The 21224-nt window shown below is 39.6% G+C and overlaps 1 protein-coding gene across 1 annotated transcript in view; it reads right to left on the bottom strand.

Moving 5' to 3' along the window:
* Positions 1-16370, bottom strand: part of hpse2 (heparanase 2) — a 54460-nt gene extending 38090 nt beyond the window's left edge. Inside the window, exons 1-3 of the mRNA XM_034608431.1 lie at positions 15932-16370; positions 13559-13713; positions 12591-12752 (exon numbers count right to left, since the gene is read on the bottom strand). Of these exons, the coding sequence (XP_034464322.1) occupies positions 12591-12752; positions 13559-13713; positions 15932-16224 (610 nt within the window). The 5' untranslated portion in view covers positions 16225-16370. The remainder of the gene's footprint in view (positions 1-12590; positions 12753-13558; positions 13714-15931) is intronic.
* Positions 16371-21224: the final 4854 nt, after the last annotated feature.

The raw sequence follows: 21224 nt of genomic DNA, 5'->3' as shown, positions 1-21224 counted from the left end.
TCCGTTTCATGTTGTTTGCATCCTTGAGTTAAAACCTCCGCTACTCCTGTGCGTTTGTTTGTTACCACTTGTGCAACAGAGACTACAGGGCAGATTACCACGAAATGTGGTGAACGTCTGCACTGAACTATTGTTTTACCTTGGTTGCTATGGTTCCTGTTGATGATAATGGGACACATATTAAGCTACAGAAAAGTAGTGGACTTTGGATATTCAGTCTGACCTTGCCACATGTGCAGAGTCTTACAGAAGAAGGGAGGCCCACTGAATAACATAGTACAGATCATATATGAAAGAGAATAAACCTAAATAAGAGAAATAGATCTAAAGCAGAGAAACAACTTTATCAGTTCGGAAGTAGCTTCTTCACATGTCCCTCTGAGGCACATGCATGTTGTCGTTTCATGTGGGGGTCACGGGGTCAGAGGACAGACACAGCCAGCAGCCGTGCCTCTGGAGCAGGTTGAGCTTTAGTCCCGTTCGTTGGGACACGTTTTCTCAATTACTCTCTTTTTCTCTTTGGTGATTTTCTCTCATAGAACAATGTGAAACTTATTTAGTACAGGTTTACACACAAAATCAGATTGTAGGTTTGACCTTGATGCAACCAAGAATTGTTTTATTACATATAATATATAGAAAAACCATGCAGATGTAGAAATATGCACTTCTTGATGCAAGGGAAATAATATGAAACATGCACAGCTCTGTTTTCCATCAGAAATTGACGCAGATTTCCAAGTCAATAGCTTGTGAAAGGTTTTGGAAACACCCTTTTTATTAAATATAGTTTCTTGAGAGAGCTCTGACGATATCATTTGTGCTCTGGGGCTGTTTTGGAGTCTAACAAGTGTGAAGCTACTGAACCCTGAGCACTTACAGGTGTGTTCAACCTAAAAGGCACAGTTTTACACCACAGGTGTCGATGGGGCCTTTGGCTAAGAGCATCTCTGAACTGCCAGAGCTGGCTGGGATGGTAAAAAAGTAAAAAGTTCGGAGAAAAACTAAAAACACTTGGGCTCATACGAAGAAAGCTTTTAACTTTTATTAATCTTAAAATTTTCCTTTACCATTTTCCCCATCTTCTCTTTTACCATCTGTCTGTTGCTGTTATTTCATTTTTCACTCCTCCCCCCCCCCTTCCCCTTCCCTCTCTCCCCTCGCTCTTAATCTATCTTTGTTCCCTCTTGCTCTTGTTTTCTCATTTTGAGGGCTGAGGCTGCGCTGTGAATCTCCAACTCAGCAGGACACCATGGAGTGATAGATGGCCTCTGACAAGGTCCAACACAATCCAACCAGCCATATGCTCCCAGTGAAAAAGAGAGAGGAGAATTAAAGAGGATTCCCAAGTGGCCAGAGGAAAAACACGCCAAGCTCTTTTGGAAGCAAGTGTTTCAATAATATACAGGGGACATTGGCACCGTGAGAATTAACTTAAGGGAAATTCCTAAAAAAAAAAAAGAAGGCGAGAAGTGATGCACTTTATCAAAAAGAATAATTACCTCCTCCAAGGAGGTTGTGTATTCACACATGTCCCTTTGTTTGTTAGTGTGTTTGTAAGCAAGACTACACAACAACTACTGGATGGATAACCACAAACCTTAGTGGAAGGATGTGGTGTGGGTCAGGAAAGAACCCATTACATTTTGGTGCAGATCCAGATCAATGGCGGATCTAGGAATTTGTATTGCTTTCTTTAACATTGCGAGATAGTGTTTTTCAACCTTTTCCTTGATTTCACAGAGGGCAAGTCCTGGATCTTGATGAAAATCAGGCATGTTCAGGGAAGTGAAATTTATGAGTTTGTAAAACTTGGTGCAGCTTGATTGAATTTAAGAGGACTGCTGGGCCTTGTCGGAGGTATGCGCTCTACTGAGTGGCATTGAGCTTCACACTAGGATAGAAAAGTTGAATTAAGTTACCATGATGCATACAAACTAGAGGAAGTATGTGTACACATGACGATAATGATGAACTTGAATTCAGGTACGTTTTGTAACTTTGCAGAGACATTCATTCTAAATGCACATTTCACAAGAAACCTAATCCTGTCACTTTAAATGTTTGGAAAACCAATTTTCTGTTACAAAAGAATATTATATAAACACAATCTATAGCTCAGGCAGTTCCAAAAAAATAAGTGCATTTATAACTACAATGTCACTCAGAAGAGTGCAAACCTCCAGCCAAGGCCCAACAGGCCCCCGGTGAAACCACATTTAAATTCACTAGCTCTGGATTTTTATTTGGATCTGTACATGCATTAATATTAATCATGTCCAATTTTTTTTTCTCCATCAAGATTCATGAAAATGTTGAAAACCCCTATCTCGCAATAATCTGAATTCGTACCAATATTGAATCAATTCTTCGCTGGGTCATTCCCTCCCAGTCCACAAAATGTCATGGAAATCAGTTGAGTAGTTTATGCGTAATCTTGATAACAAACAAACACAGACCAAAACATTGACTGAGGTAAACATCCACTAGCTGGATTAAGTCAGAGAAAAGAAAGGACAGGTTATGTGTGAGATATACAAGACAGTGGTTTGGTCTATTCATGCTAAAAATGGGCCGAACTCCCCCGATCAGATCAGTACAGATGATAACTCTCGGTTACGGTTTCTCTCTAAGAGGAAAAGTAGATGCTTTCTATGGATTCACACACTCCCACACGGTAGAAACGTTGCAAACATTTATGTGACACTAATGTGTGTGTTAAATGTCAGTGTTGAAAGAAGAAACATCAGAATAGCTTTCTCAAACACCGGGTCAAATTCCCTCTCCAATGGTGGTTACAGCGTACTAGCCCCTACTTCGAGTTCAAACTTCACCGACATAAATACATATGGACACTCACACAATCTTTTAAATAATGGATGACAGCCTGAGAGTCAAATTAAGGCAATAAAATGTAATGAAGTTAGCATGTTTCCCCTCAGGATAACAGCTTCACCTGCACGAATACAGAGCTGACACACACACACACACACACACACACACACACACACACACACACACACGCACACACGCACACACACACATGCACGAGAGCTATGAGCATTGTGCTACAGATCCATCCCCTTGCTGCGAAAGGGCTCAGAGCAGCAGCGAGCACGGTGCCATGATATGAAATTTGACACAAAACGTATGTTTCTGAGGAGAAATCTGGAGGTTGGATGTCACGCCAAACAATCATAGGAAAGGAAAGACTGCTTTCAAACATTTCCCATGCATCAGGCTATTAAAATGACATTCGTTTGCAGGTTGCTGGCACTTTTCTCAGGGCATATTGCAAACACATGGAGTTGCATGTTATGTCCATCCATGATTTAAACACTCTAGGTATTCTCCCGATCAAGAAAAAACAGACATTTCTGGATCTGTGCAGACCATGTGGAAAGAGTGAGCGGAAGAAAAAAAGCAGGCAATATGGCAATCAAGAGTTTGTCACGCTGGACTTACATCCCAGTTTATAATTGTTAACTGACAGGTTAGCATTAAAAGTGGCATGTAATAAATTCAGCCAAACACATCAGAAGTTCATGTCAGTTTCTACATAATCCTGTTCCAACAGAGCACCTCAGTCTGAAGACTCCCTGTCATACTGTAAAAAATCCTCCATGTGTGAAACTCTGGTGGTTCAAAGGTGTGCTGCAGGGCTCGATTCTTGGTCCAGAGCTTTTCGCTGTGTACATGAACATGACCAATCTAATCACACGATGTATTTCAAGAATGTTTCTTATTAGAGGCTTAGAAATTAAACACAACTATGCTAAAAAGATGCACGTGCTGGCCGAGAGTCCAAAGGCAGCAGACTAAATCCTCGGAAACCACAGATACACGTCCCTAAAGCTTCACTGCAGAGATAGTTTGGAATCAACCACAGATCAAATGAGCATGTTTTGTTTCACGCAGACAGATATGAGTCATATATCTTGAGGTTGATGTTATGCAGTAAATTTTTTCACCTGTGCAGAAGATGAAGATTTAAAGTTTAAACTTTTCTCTTTCTACTGAAGTGTTTTTTTTTTTTCAATGGCTGCCAGACGGGTTTGGCTCTAAAGGCCATATTGGCTTTGTTCTACGCAACCACCTCGAGCCAACATTTCAATTTTCTGTCCCGAGTTCACGCCAGCAGCATTGTTGGCAGTTTTCTCTGCACACCTTGGTCTGGATCGAATACATCATCATCAGCGTGCTGACAGTCGCTATCACTCAATCCAATGCCACACATCATTTGCTCGATTAAAGATCATTTTTAAGACACACGTATTTGAAGGAATCCATGATTAAAAAGCGAATTGAAATTTAAAGAATTTTCCGAGATATTGTTTGGATTTAAGAAGTAATTTCTGCTCCATTGGTGCATCTCCTCCTCTTATCGCTCTCATGTAGGGAACATCTCATGTAGGGAACATCTCATGTAGGGAACATCTCTCTTTGTCATTTATCTTTTCATATGGCATTTTTTGTTTGTTTGTGTGAAGGTTCGCAGGATCATATAAAAACTACTCAACTGATTTTCATTAAATGTTTTAAGGGGTAGGGAATCCTCCTGGACTTTTTTTTCCACTGTAACATTGTGAGATAAGTTGTATTTCAACATTTAAGTTGATTTTTCACGGAGTAATTCATGGATCTTGATAAAAAATATCTCTGACATATTTAGGGGGCTGATATATATGAGTGTGTGCCCTTTGATGCAGATCCAGATCTAGTGAATTTAACCGTCGTTTCATAAGGTACGCGTTGGACCTTGACAGATGTATGAACTCATGAGTGCCCTTTTCGTTAAAGTTGTATCAGGGGAAGAAATGTGGTAAAAACAGTCAACAATCAACATGATTTGTGCATCTCAAGTGTAAAAGGCACAAGCCTCCTTGTATTTAAGAAATTAGAAAAATATTTACTTCATTAATACAAACAAAACAGTTGTTTCAACAGTTCTGCTTCATTTATTACTAAAATATAGAAGCAGAGAGATTTTAAAAAGTATTAAAATGAACCAAATAAAAGACAAGGATTTACCTGCTAATTTGTGAGATATGAAATAAATACAAAAACTCTCAACCAAACAAACACCTGAAATCCATTAGGAGGCAAGAATCCCTTCTTTAAGAGAATGACCATTTATTTCACTGCAACTCTTGAGTCTCTGCTGGCGTTCTAGTTATGCTTGAATCCACATAACGTTTGGAAGCACTGTTCATGATCAATATGTGCATCTGATGACGTTCCAAAGCTTAATGCATTTGGATAAAAGCGCTGCATACTGGACCTACAGCAGAATTGTGATTTTAGACTCCCTCGTTGTTGGCAGTGAAGCACAGCAGGCTTCCAGGTCCTTCTCTTTTAACAGAACACTAAAGCAAACAGTAAGTTGAGCAATCAGTGATATGTAAAAACATACACACTAGCTTGTAATGTTCTTTGTCTCACCTGTGGACCTTTCCAAGATCCACAGCGACTACTCACATCCATTAATATCATTATATATATCAACAAATTAAAGTGGGTTATACTAATTCTCCTGCCGTCATGAAAACTGGCTGAACTTCAGTGTTACAGTGTGAAACTTGGCAGGAGAAACTCATAAATCTGCATTCATCAGTGAGCTGGAGATGGAGCGGGTACTTAAGCAGCTGCAACCCGGTGTGTGTGCGTGTGTGTGCGTGCGTGTGCGTGCGTGTGTGTGTGTGTGTGTGTGCGTGTGTGTGTGTCTGTGTATTCAGTGAGGGAAATGTAAATGACAATTTTGCAAAAACAATTCAATTTCCTCCTCAGAAAAGAAGTTTGACAGAGGAGATTAAGGAAAGAGGCTGGGAGGAGGGATGGAGTGTTTTCCCACTGTTACAAGAAAATATGGTTTGATTTTCAAATGAGTTAAAACAGAGAGTTATATCTAGAGGCTCTTTGACTGTTGTCAGCTGTGCCCGGTTGTTTTGATGAAACATTTTCAAGCCATTCAACATGTTTAGTGAATTCCTCTTTCTGTGTTTGCTCCGAATGTTTGTCCTTACAGATTCTGACCCACACAAAGCTTCACGTCAGGAACATGAGTTTCAGTTTCTTTCTCAGAATTTTGCACATTAAAATCCTTTTGTCATAACTGAGCAATTATAGAATGTTAGATGTTCCGATTCCATTTTTCTATTCCCCATACTGATTCCAATATCTGGCATTTGTAAATTGGATACCACTGCATAAATAAAAAAAAAGAGACTTATATAATGTAATAAATATGTAACTAAGCCTGTATAGAGGTGATTGATATCATTGTTGTGCGGCCTGGCTCAGGATAAACCCTCTAAAAAAAACCTTTTGTTCTAATGATGGTTCTTCAAATGCTTCATGAGATTGCTCGTGTTGAAATTGGCCAGAGTCGCAGCCAAATCCAATAAATTGAAGTAACTGGTGATCAATTCTTCAAACGTAAAAAAACCACAGAATTTCAGAGCTTACGGACGCTTGGATGACACCACAGCCGCAGTATTGAGGCATGTTTTGTTTTTTATTGTTGTTGTTTTTACGTTTGAAGAATTGATCACCAGTTGCTTCAACTGATTGGATCTTGGCAGAATGGCGAAGAAGTGATGCACGATTTGGCAACCAAGTTTAGTTTTATCCAAGTGAAACTAATAAACTTTTCTAACCAGACGGTCAGTGGTTTGATCCCCAGCTCCTCCAGTCTGCATGCCTAAGTGTTCTGCTGCAAGGCATTAAACGCATAAAGACGTGACATATGAATGTGAGTGCAAATGGGTGAATTGGACTTGTAGTGTAACACTGACAACATCAGCACAACCGAGGTTTGGCCAATTTAGGAAAAGACAGTCAGCCAAAAGGCAACAGAAACAGCAACAGAAACAGCAACAGAAACAGCTGCGTTATTGTTGGTAAAAGATTGTTACTTATTGAAAAAAAGGTTAAATGTACTGCAGGTCTGCGACACGGTACCCGCTCGTCCACTATGAGCTGCAGATTCGTCCAACGTGGCTGCACTACCTCCTGTCACTGCCAAAATGCACATGATGGAGGTCTAAGTTCAATTTCAATTAATCTTTGGATGCAAAATCCGGTGGAAAATCTGACGTCTGGAATTTGCAGCTCTTCGGGCGTGTGTAGTCGCTGCCTCAGTTGAAAATAAGGCCCCCTCTCTGTTGCACCTCTGCAGGGTTGCACGAGCACTGCTTCACACTCCTGATGGTATGTCTCCTCTATAGTGTCCTTCTTCTCGTGTTTCGTTTTAGTGGAGGCCTGCAGCTCTCGATGAGAGGCTCCTGGCTGTGACTGCTGCACCTCGGTGTCAGTTCAAAGAGAGGGGCTCCGAATGTTAGTGTGTGATGTACCCTCTGCGATGTTTACTTAAACCTAACAACTGATTAGACATTGTAAACAGTCGTGTCACTTGATACGACGCACGTGAGATCAGACTAAGAAAGAGAGAAGGTTTAAATCAGGCTGCATACCATCTACCTGATCAGGACGCCAACCTTTGACTCATCTAGCGTTAAGATTATGCTCTTTAATCCGATTCCTTTTAGCCTTACCACAATTAATGATTATATTAATAAAAGTATGACCTCACAGATTTCAGAGTATAGGTTCAAACCAGCCTCCTGCTTTGTTTCATCCAACTGCCTAGTCTCCTTGCAGCTGGCTACTCTAATTTCTGCAGGGAGGGATTCATTCCATTCAAAGTGCTGCTTCATTTACTCTCACATGCATAATTCCTTTTGTGATTTTAAACATTCGAATTTGTGAAACAAGAAGTTATGAATGAAAATTAGTGTCTAGATTTATTTGGATTTCCGAAATTAACTAATGTAGGTTATTCTTCACTGGGAATCTGACCCCGTCCCATTTTGAAAACTAGGTTAGTGGTCGCTCCTTCCTGAGGAGATGTCCTACTTGTGACTTAGTCCCTCGGTCTCATCCACACCACTCCTCTTCCTCCTCTCCACTGCCTGTGTCCAAAAATATACAATAAGTGGTCCAACAACGTTGTGATTCAACACCCTTTTTTAATCTTATTATTTTTGTATCATTTTAATCATTATATAAAGTGTTTCTTACTTTTTTCTTTATTTATGAGGTTGTTTGTACTAATACATATAGTGAGGACATGCTAATGTAGACCATCCACAGCCTTCTGCCAGGTTTTGTGATAATCAGTTCAGTTGTTTTTGTGTTATCTTGCTTACAAACAAACGAGGTGAAAACATAACCCCTTCAGCGGAGGTAAAAATCTGAAGATAAATCCTTGACACAGAATTAGTTTCCACCTCACTCTCTCAAGAGCAGCTGCCCACCTTAAAGCTGATAACATCCTTTCTTTGAATCTTGCTTCTCTAGAAGCTTCTCTAGATTTTCTTCTTGTTCACAAGTATTGCTTGGTTGATTCCTTAATTGAGCCATGTTTATTCTTAGAGCCTTAAAACACACAGACAAGGGGGTCACAAGTTTAACAGAACGACCGCCTCATTCTGCGAAGTATCAAATAAACATAAGGACTTTGGCACAAAGTCACAATATACACAGCTAAACTGAGAGTAAACATGACAGAGAGACCGGGGAGAGGTGGAGGAGAAGGAACAGATGAAAGAAAGGGAAGAGAAGAGAGAATTTGAAGAAGAGATCCCTGATGGAGGGATATGTTCCTGCAGAGCGAGACATGAAATGATGCTGACCATGACCTTGTCTGAGATCAGGGTATTTTCTCAAATTAATTCCTGTGTGTGTGTGTGAGAGAGAGAGAGAGGAGGAGAGAGAGAGAGAGAGAGAGAGAGAGAGAGAGAGAGAGAGAGAGAGAGAGAGAGAGAGAGAGAGAGAGAGCTTGGACTGGCCCCATTATGGATGGCTCTAACAAGGGTGGGTCAAAGGTCAGACAGTGGTGAGTGGAAAAGGATGGAGCAAGACTGTTAAAGGTCTTTTAAACACCACCTGCCTACACACACACACACACACACACACACACACACACACACACACACACACACACACACACACACACACACACACATACACACACACTGATTGTTACCAGACAGTATTTAAACAAATACCTATTGCATCTGTATCCCTGTAACTCTCCACCTCAGACATGGAAGGTCCTTGAAAGGATTGTAGTTTACACAACATGCTTGAGTGTGATAATGAGAACATAACACCAACACGTTTGCCCTTTCACAGCTTCTTCAGCGTCATCACTGCTCATTTTGCTGAGTTATACTTCCCCTCTAAAACCCACAGACAACCCTTTGTACAATAAATAATAATGTAGCAGCTCCACCTTCACTATCTTTGAAAAATACACCTCAGACTTCTGAAAAACATTCCCCCAGGGGCCGACCTTCAGCTCGTGTGTGTGCTTTGGAAGAAGAAGAGTTTCTGTGAGAACACTTCACAGTAAATCAGCCTTGGGTAAATAAAGTCCTTCTGCTTGGCTTCACTGCCCTCTCTCCTCTCCTCTCCTCTCCTCTCCTCTCCTCTCCTCTCCTCTCCTCTCCTCTCCTCTACACCAACATGTCTGACAATTATGGCACCTGCTCAGAAACAGCATGGCGCCACCCTTTGCCTCTCGACTCCATTTCTACCTCTCAAACCTTTATTGTATTCCTGTGGGGGATGGGCACAGAACTTATGCCAATGGTCTATGCTGTTGAGGGAATTTATACTCGTGAGCTGGTTTGTCTCTGTCCAAACACCGGGTGGCGTTGTGGTTTCTATGCCACTTACTCAAACTGAGCGGATCAATAGCTACTTTTGCCACTGACGGACATGGACGAGACGTTACCAAGCCGACCTACGACAGTTGCAGTCGGGCTACACCGCACCTACGCCGCCAATTCAACGCAGAGTTATAAACCGGCTTTTAATAAGAACCATTACAGCAGGAGTTAAAAAGATAAAATCCTCCATATGGTTCTAATCAATCAATTAAATTATGCAAAAACCTCGACTATGTGAGAAAATAACATTCATGCGGTGATTCATTATCGCCATAACTTTTACTGCATCAACACTCTCACATTGTTTTCACACCTGTCAAGTGAGTTTTAATGTTTACGTTTTTCAACCGAACATTCTACCGAACAGTAGCTTAAAGGAGCAATGCTATGTTTTGTCGTCGGTAAATCATCATTACTTAAATTTTTACTCCACCGAGGAGACCGGATGACCTCCACGCTGCCGCACAGCAAAGTGAGCAAGTGGTAACATCCTCTTTGTGACAGGAAGCACTGGGGTTTATGGGAAATGTGGTCTTAATTTTGAGAGACATAAGCGCGACACCACATGTGTGAGACAGAGGCTTAATTTCTCAACCGTGGTTTTATTAGTTTACAGTTATACTTGATACTAAGATTCAAAAATTCAGATTAGAGATACAAGGAAAGATTGTGTCGAGATCTGGCATTTCCAGATCCTCGTTTACACAAGGTGTCATTTTGATAACTTGTGGATTTTCTTTTCATTTAAAATAATAAGTACAGAGAGGATTGCAGATTTACTTTAGCAAAAAGAGAAAATGCACTTTCTTATATTTAAATTTATCAAATATTCAGCAATTTTGTGTCCCATTTGTAAATATTATTTATGTTGTCTGATATCAGATAAAAACATTTAAACAACAACATAATATGAGCATTATATGTCAACCATCATCCTTCCTGCTTTCATAACTCATTGAAAACCAATATCAGTCGACCACTAATGCAAAAAAATATAGTTATTGCGATAAATGTCACCTTATTATTTAAGTTAACCCTCCTGAGTAAAGATTGTGGTTCTATGTTCTAACAGCCAGAGAATCACAAATAGCATATCGAAAATGGGGTTTTGTTATATTACCATTGACGAAAATTATATTGCAATAATTATTTATATTGATTTATTGCCCAGCCCTACAACGCTATTTTACCATTATTAAACTAGATGTCACATTATTATTGCAGGAGACTATTGTACAGTTCAATACTGGCTTTTGCAATAATCTGTGTTGCTCTTCCTGTGTGACCATCACACCCACACACTCATGTGTTTTACTGTTTCTTAAAAAATGAGCTGATGTAAAAACAATCTGATAGAACCCCACGTCCCAAAAACATCTATAATTACTATCAGTATGTTTGATTTGAAATAAATATATATATTTTACTGATGAAAACTACTACAAAGTCTAACATGCTTGGCCCGAGTGGAACAACCTCAATTACTGTGGTGTCAAAATTAAAGGCTACGTGTCAAAATTGATGATAGTGTGTGTTACCATGTGACTCCCGACCTGAACTCGTGAACTGACTCCTCACACAAACAGCTCGAAATTCTTCTTTTATGTATTTGCCTACTTTGATAAATGCAACAAAGACGTGTGTTGCCTGTTGCATTTGAGATTATATCTGAAAATCCACAGCTATGTTGATAATATTCGCCTCTATCGCTCACACTGCAACACACAGACGCACACTGCAGACCCACTAATACAAGGTTCTGTATATAATGATCAAACAATGTATTAAGACATTGAACTGGGACAATTCAATGTAGATTTGGAGTTTTATCAAATTTATTGATATCTTTTCAAAGCTCATGGCCAAATATTCCGTGGGTTGTGACCAATACCACCTCTGCACTTTTAACCATTTTAACACATTACAAAAGAGATGAACTCGTTGTCTGGGTTGCTGGTCAATGTCCGAGTTCAGATTTTTCTTTCTAGAGGTTCTTTGACGATCAGGACTCACATTCTGGGATGTTAGCGCTCCCAGTCCCCACCACTGTCTTTTCAAGATGACAAATGTGTTTCTGTAGGAGATGCCTCCAGAGTATTATTATCGTAATAAATATTGTTAAATAGTTGTCTCACTGCCGTTGCTCCATTTAGTTATAGTCAGGGGTCAGCAAAAGCTTAAAAATTAGCACTTTTTTTACTCTTCTGTTTGTTTTGTTATCAAGCTTCAGATCATTTTCTCTATTTCCTTGTTTTACCAACTTCGAACTTTTAATTCCAAGCTCTATTAGGAAAGCGTTTTTAGTCAACTCATTGCCAACTCCAGGTTTGTGGACACATCCCAAAACTGTTGCGACTTTAACAAACAGTTCCTCGTTTCCATCGCAGTCAATCACGGCAACAGATAAGAGACGTAGCCCACCCAAAACCAGGACTCCAGAGTTCCTTCTGCGGTCAGGTTGAGTTAACTGTTACCAGTGAAAACGTCAGTGCTCTGTTTACTGGCCTCTGCTGCTGCACCCCTCTATCCATCCCCACATTCCTCCTTTACAAATTACATTTGTCATTCTGAAAGCTGATGGTTTACATTGGCATGCTTTGAACCTCGTGTGAGTGCACGCGCGCATACGTGCACATCTGCATGTGCATGACACAAAGTCCAAACTATGCTATTTGAGCACGGACAATGTGTCTCTTAGGATGTGAGCATGTGTCAAAAAAATACAACCCTTTACATATGTGAGTGTGTTTGTGTGTGTGTGTGTGTGTGTGTGTGTGTGTGTGTGTGTGTGTGTGTGTGTGTGTGTGTGTGTGTGTGTGTGTGTGTGTGTGTGTGTGTGTGTGTTTGATCTCCTACCTGTTATTGTGATGTTGCTGTAGATGTTGGACAGTTGCTCTTTCAGCAGGACGAGCTGTGTGGTGGCGGCCTTCTCCCTCTGCAGCTCCAGCATGATGTCCGGATGACTGGCCAGTTTGCAGCCCTTCTGGTTGTCCAGTGCAATGTCACTGCGCACTATATCTGCAGAGGGGAAGAAACAAACACAACTTCCTTATTTTGTTCGAACAATTAATTGCTTCCTTAAATCAAAAGTTAAAAAACGCTTGTTTGTTCAGTTTGTTTTGAACTTGACTACCCGGGGAAAGGTGCAACCTTTTTTTACTCATTTGTTGCTTTTTGATGCATTTGTTGCTTTTCCAATACAGAATATGAGTTGAAATCAAACTATTTTTATGCAGCTTTAAACTAATATAAATGAGTATACTATACTATACACCCTGTTAGAAAATACAATATCCATAGTGTCCTGTAAACATTCAGATGGCGTTTTATTAGGTACGCCTACATAAACCTCATGCAGTCCAAAGTTCTTACTTCATGAATGTTGAGACTGTTTTAAACACATGTTGATTCAAGTCCTTTTTGGAGGCTTTGAGGTGCAGCTAAATTGTGTTGCCCTGAGAAGTGTTTCGAATATTGTGTCCACACTGTTTACTGAGTTGACAATATGTTAGAAGCACCTCTCTGCAACACTTTTTAATCCGAATCCCAACATTATCACATCCACAAGAGTGTGGTTCACTGCAGGGTCCATAGACAAGCATGATAGTTTTAGCTCGGTGTCCCTAATAAACTGGCCACTGCCTGTGTTGCAAGGAAAAGGACGCTGCGTAAAACAAACGGCCTGAACAACGCAAACCTCAGCAAGAATATAAAGTTTACTCTGTGCGTCACGGACAAACGAGGATCAGACGCCTGTTGTGCGTAAACACCGTCCAAAATTATACGTTGAGGCAGCCAAAAAAAAATACGTCGTGTGTAATCACCGTCCTCGTAGTTCTTCAGGTAATAGTCCGGTCCCGGCCCTCTGAACTTAGCGAGGTTCTTCTGGTTGTTAAACTGCAGGAAGTCGGTGCGTTTTCCTCCAAAGCGCAGGAAGGCTGGAGACAGGCCGCGCGCCAGGGTCACCAGCCGCTTGGAGCTGGAGACACACAGAGAAAAAGAGTCAGAGACCAAGAAACACACAAACCAAAAGTTATCTGTGGCCTCAGTTTACAAATATTCCACAGGAGCAGAAAACGTGAAAACGAATATGTCCCGTTTCCTTTTCCTTGAAATCCAAATATTAGGAAAAAAAGGCCTCGAGGAGACATCTACAAAAAAGTCATTCAGCTCCACGGGCATGGTCGTTAAACATCTGCACTGTTTTTCTCCTTGACATCAGCGGAGACTTCAACATCTGTCACCCGGTGGAAAAGGCATCAGGAAGCAGCCACAGCAGGTAAGAGCAGCTACCTCAGGGAACAAAGCATTACAACAACACACGCGCAGACTAATGGTTTACCCTGCACGAATTTAAACAGGAACAAGTTGAAGATTTATATGGACGTGAAATGAAGGAGTATTTATTAATCTGGTGCTGCAAGGCCGAGTTTAATTTTTTTTTGCCATAGTCAACTTAATTTGTACTTTCCTTTTGGTGCTTTTAATGTGAAGTTTGAAAGCAAAATGTTTCCCGTTTCACATTGTGTAATATCAGTGCATACACTCAAATTAAAGCATAACACAATTTAAAACAAAAGTAAGTCCTGATGTTTTCAATATTAAATCCGGTTTTTACCTCATTCAGCAGCTGAACACCGGGTTTTCTCTACAGTGTTTGTAAAGTCCGTCTCAACTCGGTTGCAGAAGTTGTATGTGTTGCACTTGTAGTTTGCATTGAGTTGATGATTTGTTCTACTTCCTGCTCTATAAGGCCTGTTTTATATTAAACTAAATTCACATCATTTATTTGTTATACTTTTTTTTTTCACTTTTTCTGTTAATTCATTGGAAATGTTGTATTTTCTAAAACTTTCCACTAGTATTGTAATACATTTTCACATGAAAAAATACATTATTAAAAACGAAAAGGCCTATTGTTTTACATTATAAACTGAAAAGCCACGTGCAAAATGGTTCATAGTTCATATGAAGTGTTTCCAAAAGCGAAAAACAAGTTGGAAAACTTTTGCTTTGTTCAAAACCGCTGGGATAAACTGTGGCCATCAGCCTCAGCAGTATATATAATAATAATAATAATAATAATAATAATAATAATAATAATAATAATAATAATAATAATAATAATAATAATAATAGAAAAATAAAAAAGTCACAGCCAGCAGGCCTGTAGATATTTATACAGTAAAAGCTGTGCAGGTTATTTCAGCTTTATCAACTATAAATCGAATTGAAGCTTATGAAGTCACATGTTTGTTTGTATATAGTAAAGTAAATGAATGAATAAAAGATGGAATAATAGAGAAATAAGTCATAAAAAATAGTATCAGGGGAAGAATGGAGCACAAGTAATCTGATCGCTCTTTTACCCACAAGGTTCCAGTTTATGAAATGTGCTGTAGAATATGGTGTGATTCTTTGCTCCATAGATCATCGACAGTAGATCACGTCTGACAAAGACTCGTACGTGATTTAGAAGCTGAACTAAACAATGTTCACGACGCTGTTAAATCCACATCCAGCACCTGGCGAGCCATCAGTCTGAACACTGCCCTGATCTACAGTTAAACATTAGAATAAGCCCGGAATTTATGGAGTTATTTTGCCAGGTTTGAATTTCAAAATGTCATGTTTCATATGGTGAAAACGTGTGCGAGTTATAGTCTGCGCTGCGTCTCCGCTGAAATCTTTGAAATGCTCTGGAGTGAGAAGTCGCAAAAATAAATGAGAGCTAAAAAAACTCACCATGCATTTTATAAAAACATTGAAGCAACATGGCTGGCGATGGACTCGAGGGATTTTTCTGTGGTTTTAAGAAAAACAAATGAAAACCTCAAAACCAGATTTAATAACTTGTGACACAGACACTCAGCAGAGTGAACGGGTGTGGGGCCCACGGTTCAGTCCAGTGTTACCAGGCGCACTGGAACAACAGTTACAGACATAATCCCAGAATATCTTATTAACAAAACCTTCACCTGCAGTGCTGCAATATTAAATCATCTGAAAGGTCTGGATTATATCAGTCCCGATAGAATTCATTCAGTAATGTGGATCATTGAAGTGAGGGGGAAACGTGCTGGCTCACTCCATAGTAATTACACAACGTGGCTTCGTGCGTAATGGATAAAACCACCGCAACACGTTATAGACAGCGATACGAATCGGGCTTTTGGTAAACTGACGCTGTTTGGTACCTCAGGAAGTCCAGCCAGCCGTCCTTGATGATCGAGGGGTCCAGCTGCAGAGAGAGGAAGTTCTCGTTGAGGACTCGGAGCGGACTGCGGGTGTTGACATCCAGGAGAATCAGCGTCCTCTCCATGAAGCCCGGCCGCTTCCCGCCGGCTGCAGATCTCTGATACGTGGAGGAGGAGGAGGAGGATGAAGAAGAAGAGTAGGAGGAAGAGAGCACCGACTGCACCATCAAAGTAGCCAAAGATGCCAGCCACATGGAGGACCAGGGGAACGCGCACGGTGGGGATTTGGGCATCTTTTTAGGTTGGAGAGTAGGAGGATCACTGTGCGTAATGACGTTTAAATACGAGGAGAAGATTGAAAAATCCCAACTAAACAAACCTCGCTGCCGTAAAGTTCGATGGTGGATCTTTACCTCGGTCTCATCGATCTGCTCATGTCTTCCTGTCTGCTTGTCTCACCCTCTCTCTGCCCCCCGCCCCCTCTATGGGTTTTTTGGGAGCTGCTCACAAGAGCGCACGCCCCGAGCCAGCCTTCCCGGCTGTGAGAGCCAGAAGCTGGCAGGAGGAGAGGAGGCAGCACCGCCCCTCCAAGGTTCTCTGAGGTATGAGTCCAAACATCTCCAGCGAAGGTTTCTCAGCTCGTGTGGCTAAAAATACAATCTTAGGTGGTGAGGCTGGGATGTCTTGGAACAAATTTAATTATAGTAGTGATTTCTGGTTAAATAATTCTTAATATTTTTCTTAAAACGTCGTGAAATGGTACAATAATAAAAATATTTTTTGTACAAAAGCTCATTTGATTCTGAAAACAAAGTGAAGCCTGATTTAAAACATGGCTTCGCGTATTTACCTGTTTTTAGGACGTCTTGATGAGGGTGGAAATATGATTTCTGGTTTAAAAAGTTAAAACGCCAAGTGGCTGACACACACGTTATTCGGATAAAAAAAATAATCATCTATAAATAATGGAAATATTATCTTCCATTTGATGAAAAACATGATTCTAAGTAAAAATACAAAACTTTAACAGTAAAAAAACTAACTCGTGGACTTGTCTGTGCTGCGTTTAAACGGTGCGTAAAGGCCTGTCCGCGAATGGAGTTATGGGGTTAAACTTGCTTTGGAACAGATTTTACCATTATAGGTTCATTTCGACGGCATAAGCTAAAATCCACATGATACTTAGATCCCTGACTGACGGTTACCGTGGCACATTTCTAAGACTTTCAACTCTTGTAAATCAAGTGTTCCAACAGAAAATGTGTGTTATGGGCCCACAACAATCCAAAGGCTGCACAGTTAGAATAACTGCTTCAAAACAAGAAAAGAAAGTTGTCAACAGTTTTTGGACAAAGTACAAATTTATTTCACAATATTCTTAAGACTCGTGACATTTGGTGATTTTAAAGCGCTCAAAGCCAATTGTGGATTTTAAGTTCCCACACAAGGAACTCACCTATAAACTCTTTATATGACCTTTCTCTCCAGATGCTCTCGGGCACAGTCGAGAAAGAAACGTACCAAACAAAAAGCAGTGTGTTGTGATTTTTTTTTAAAGTTTAAACTCCAAGTCTCCTCGATGTGGCGGAGGTTGTGGTCGTTCAAGGTCACTGCTGCCTCACAGATGAGCCGCATACACGACATGTGAAGAAAATGTACAACGTGTAAAGCCCGGTTTAAATTTTCCGTTCCGACCCACAGGGAAAAGAAAACAGCTCAGGAGTATATGTCAAACCGCAACAATTTTCCAGGGTGTGAACATTACGCGCTTTTACGCACGGTGGATTTCCATTAAAAGCTTTGAAATAATCCAGCAGGATGTACTGATAATACCGCATCTGTGAAAATCCTTCTGCACATAAAGAGTTCGGGAGGTCGGGGTCACTCTTGAGTGTCATACAAAGATGCAGCCGATACGTACAGTGTCTTGGAATCGTGCATTAACTTTAACAAGCATTGCATAATTAACTTTATTTTTATTTTATTATAGTCCTTTATATCCTGCAGAGGCCTATACAGTGGATCAGCAGAAAACCAAACATCCACCCTCGACATCATAATTAACATGTGGTTTCAATGGAAGCAAACTTCTTGTTTTCAGTAGAAAGTTATTTAAGTATCTAAAGGCTAAATGTGGAATTAGCTCCTAAATGTTAAACTGTGTTGTGGGACATTAGCACGTCATAGGTATAATTGTTGGGGATTTTTTTCTCAGCAAAGTAAACCCGAAACTTTACCCAAACAAAACACCAGTGTAACTCTATAATGTTTCACAAGGAAATTAAATGTTTACCTGTGTGATTATGGTGGTTTAGAGCGTTTCTATCAACTGTTGTACTCTCTCTCTATATATATACAGTATCGTTTACTGTGAACGTTGCAGCAGCTTTATATGGATGACCTCACCTAGTGACCGACAATAGAGGAGGAACCAATTAAAGCACTTTCGAAATAAAAACTGAGTTCATGTTTGTCTGACTGATTTTATTAATTGATGAAAAAGCAGCCATATGCAGTAATACAGAAAATTGTGGATGTGATACATTGAAATGCATCGTATGCATCGAATCAAATCGTTGACTCCTGAATCATAATCAAGTCGTGAGGCTAGTGAAGATGCACACCTCTAGTGTATGATGGCCAAAATGGCCACTAAATCCAAAATGTCCGACTTCCTGTTGCATTAATCAAACTGGTGACAGGACTTTTTTTCCGTCCAGTCATGATACACGTGTGTACCGAATTTCGTGAAGATCGGTTAAACCAGGCAGAATTGCTGCGTTTTAGGGGGGGGCTCTGTTGAGTCATTTTGCCACAACCATTTCCAATTACTCCAGAATCCGTAAATTTTCCCCATGCCTGATGAGCCTGCGAAGTCTGGTGAGTTTTCAATATGTTCAAGCCTTCAGCTTTGCTTTGATCTCATTGTATCTCTCCTGAAGTTTTCTCCAGTCCGTCTGTAAACTCAGCAGAGTCTCTTCTGTTTTGCAGAGCTGGATATTGAGGTCAGCACTGAAACTCTTCTCCTGTACCAGCAAATCGAAGAGCTCCAGATTTGGATTTAGCAGACTCTCTTTCTCCTGACTGAGTTCTGATTCCCGCTCACATGCCTCTAGAATTATAGTGTCATCTGCCACCTTTTACTTATTTTTCATTGTCGCCACTTCCTCACTGGGCTCCTGATAGTCATCGTACATGATCTTCTGCAGTTCTTGTCTGCTCTTCTCTTCATTCTCCTTTGCCCTCAGTTCACTCATTTGCTGCACTGTTGAGTAAGTCTGAAATGATTGCGACCAGCCATACTAACACTCTGGATAAAGTAAATCAATTATATGTAATATAATATTTTCAAATGCATATCAATCAGTCTATACAGTATATACTGTTATATTTCGAGTTTTATTTTGTTGATCTAGCTATGGTTAGCTAGCTAGAAAAGAAGCTAGCTAGCAAACAGCTAGTTAGTATTGTACATATTTCTCTTTCTCACTAGTAATGGATTGTAAAATAAGAATTACATGCATCAGCTGTGTGAAATGAATGGTAGGTGTTCCATAGTGAATACATACTGTATGGGTATTTCTGATCACTGTGTGTAAAAGTGATGTAGAAATACAAAATTTACGTTTGTTTATAAAGTAAGAAAGAAAAAAGGGGGGAAATTATTTGTGGTAATCAAAAACAAAATATTTCATGAATACTTAGAATATTAAATGATAAAATTCATTTATTTTAAAATTATAGCAAAGAAACACTCATGCATGAAATAACACAGGAAATGAATACTGGTCATATTTGACCCATGTTGTGCATTAGAAGGGTAGTGATACACAAATGATTTGTATTCAAAAACTAACTAAGGAACATTTTAAATAAGGATTTGAGATGATCAAAAACAAGTTAATTTGGGAATACCTGAAAAACTGAATGATGAAATTCATTCACTGCAAAGATGTAGAAAATACAAACTGAGCTGGGTTAAGCTGAATGAATAACACTTGTTTGTGACTGACTATTTAAGTCCAGCCAGGCTTTATATAAAATAACACTTCAAAGGATTCATTAAGCAAATAATTCATTGTTGTCAGTTTGCTGTGATGTCACGTGTCAGTGGTCATAGTCTCATGTCTTAGACTGTTGCAAAGAACAGATCTTAGTGATAGGGATAGCGCCACCTACTGCCAAACGGAGGTAAGCCTCGTTTTACAACTTTAATTCGATTTACATTAAGCCCTAGTTTTATATATGTTATTACATAACATATAACATGTTGTGGACATCTATTAACTTAGAAGTACTGGCCATGGTATTAATGGGACCAGGTGAGCTTTTAATACACGATTCATTTAGTAGAATATCCCATAATAAGTTGTGTTTTTTTTTAAAACATCCTGGAGTCTAGAACAAACATACAAATGTTTTGTTGAGGATCCTGAAGTGATTTTTACAAGGAAATTAACTATTGACTTAAGTTCTTATGTTTTATTTGGTCACTTATTACACCACCCACATATATAGTCTTTACATTATGATACAAGTGAGGGGGTTTTAGGCAGAAAAGGCACTTTTTAAAAGTTGCATTCATTATTAAACATTTTCATTGAAAAACTGTTTCCATTAGAAAACAGCCTGTGTGACTTTTATTTGTTTTATAAAAACCGGATGTGATGGAGCAGTGAGGCACTGATTCGTATTTCACTGCTGATCCTCGGAATTTTGTGTTTGTGCGCTAAGTCTTTTTCTCGCAGTTTTATTGCGGATGTGTGGCTGATGGGAAGCAGGGAGCGGCTTTCACTGGTTAACACTTGGCACGACTGCACTTCAGTTTCACACCTCGTGACAAACCAACAAAGTGTGGTTCCAGGAAATTATTAGAAACAATTATTATCATTATTATGATAATTATGATCATAATAATGATAATCTTCTTCTTCTTCTTCTTCTTCTTCTTCTTCTTCTTCTTCTTCTTCTTCTTATTATTATTATTATTATTATTATTATTATTATAAGTAGTAGTAGTAGCAGTAGTACTAGTAGTAGTGTTTTTCTGACCTTTCTGCACATAATAAATATTTCATTTGTATTATTAACATTTGCACTTCATCTGTATTCGCCCTATTAATAGCTGGAACTTGTGTAATACATTCCATGAGATATAAAAGTTTTATGTGACAGTCTTTTCCTTTTCAAAGCTTTCAAAGGATGAACGTTTGTTCTTCTAAAAATATAATTTGATATTACAATTCTTTTATCTGTCCAGGGACGTGTATTCAGAAACAGCTGGAGTTGTTTT

The sequence above is a fragment of the Hippoglossus hippoglossus genome, chromosome 15 (genome assembly GCF_009819705.1).
Source record: "Hippoglossus hippoglossus isolate fHipHip1 chromosome 15, fHipHip1.pri, whole genome shotgun sequence".
NCBI lineage: Eukaryota > Metazoa > Chordata > Actinopteri > Pleuronectiformes > Pleuronectidae > Hippoglossus > Hippoglossus hippoglossus.
Note: the sequence above shows the minus strand (reverse complement) of the source record. Positions and strands in the feature narration are given on the sequence as shown.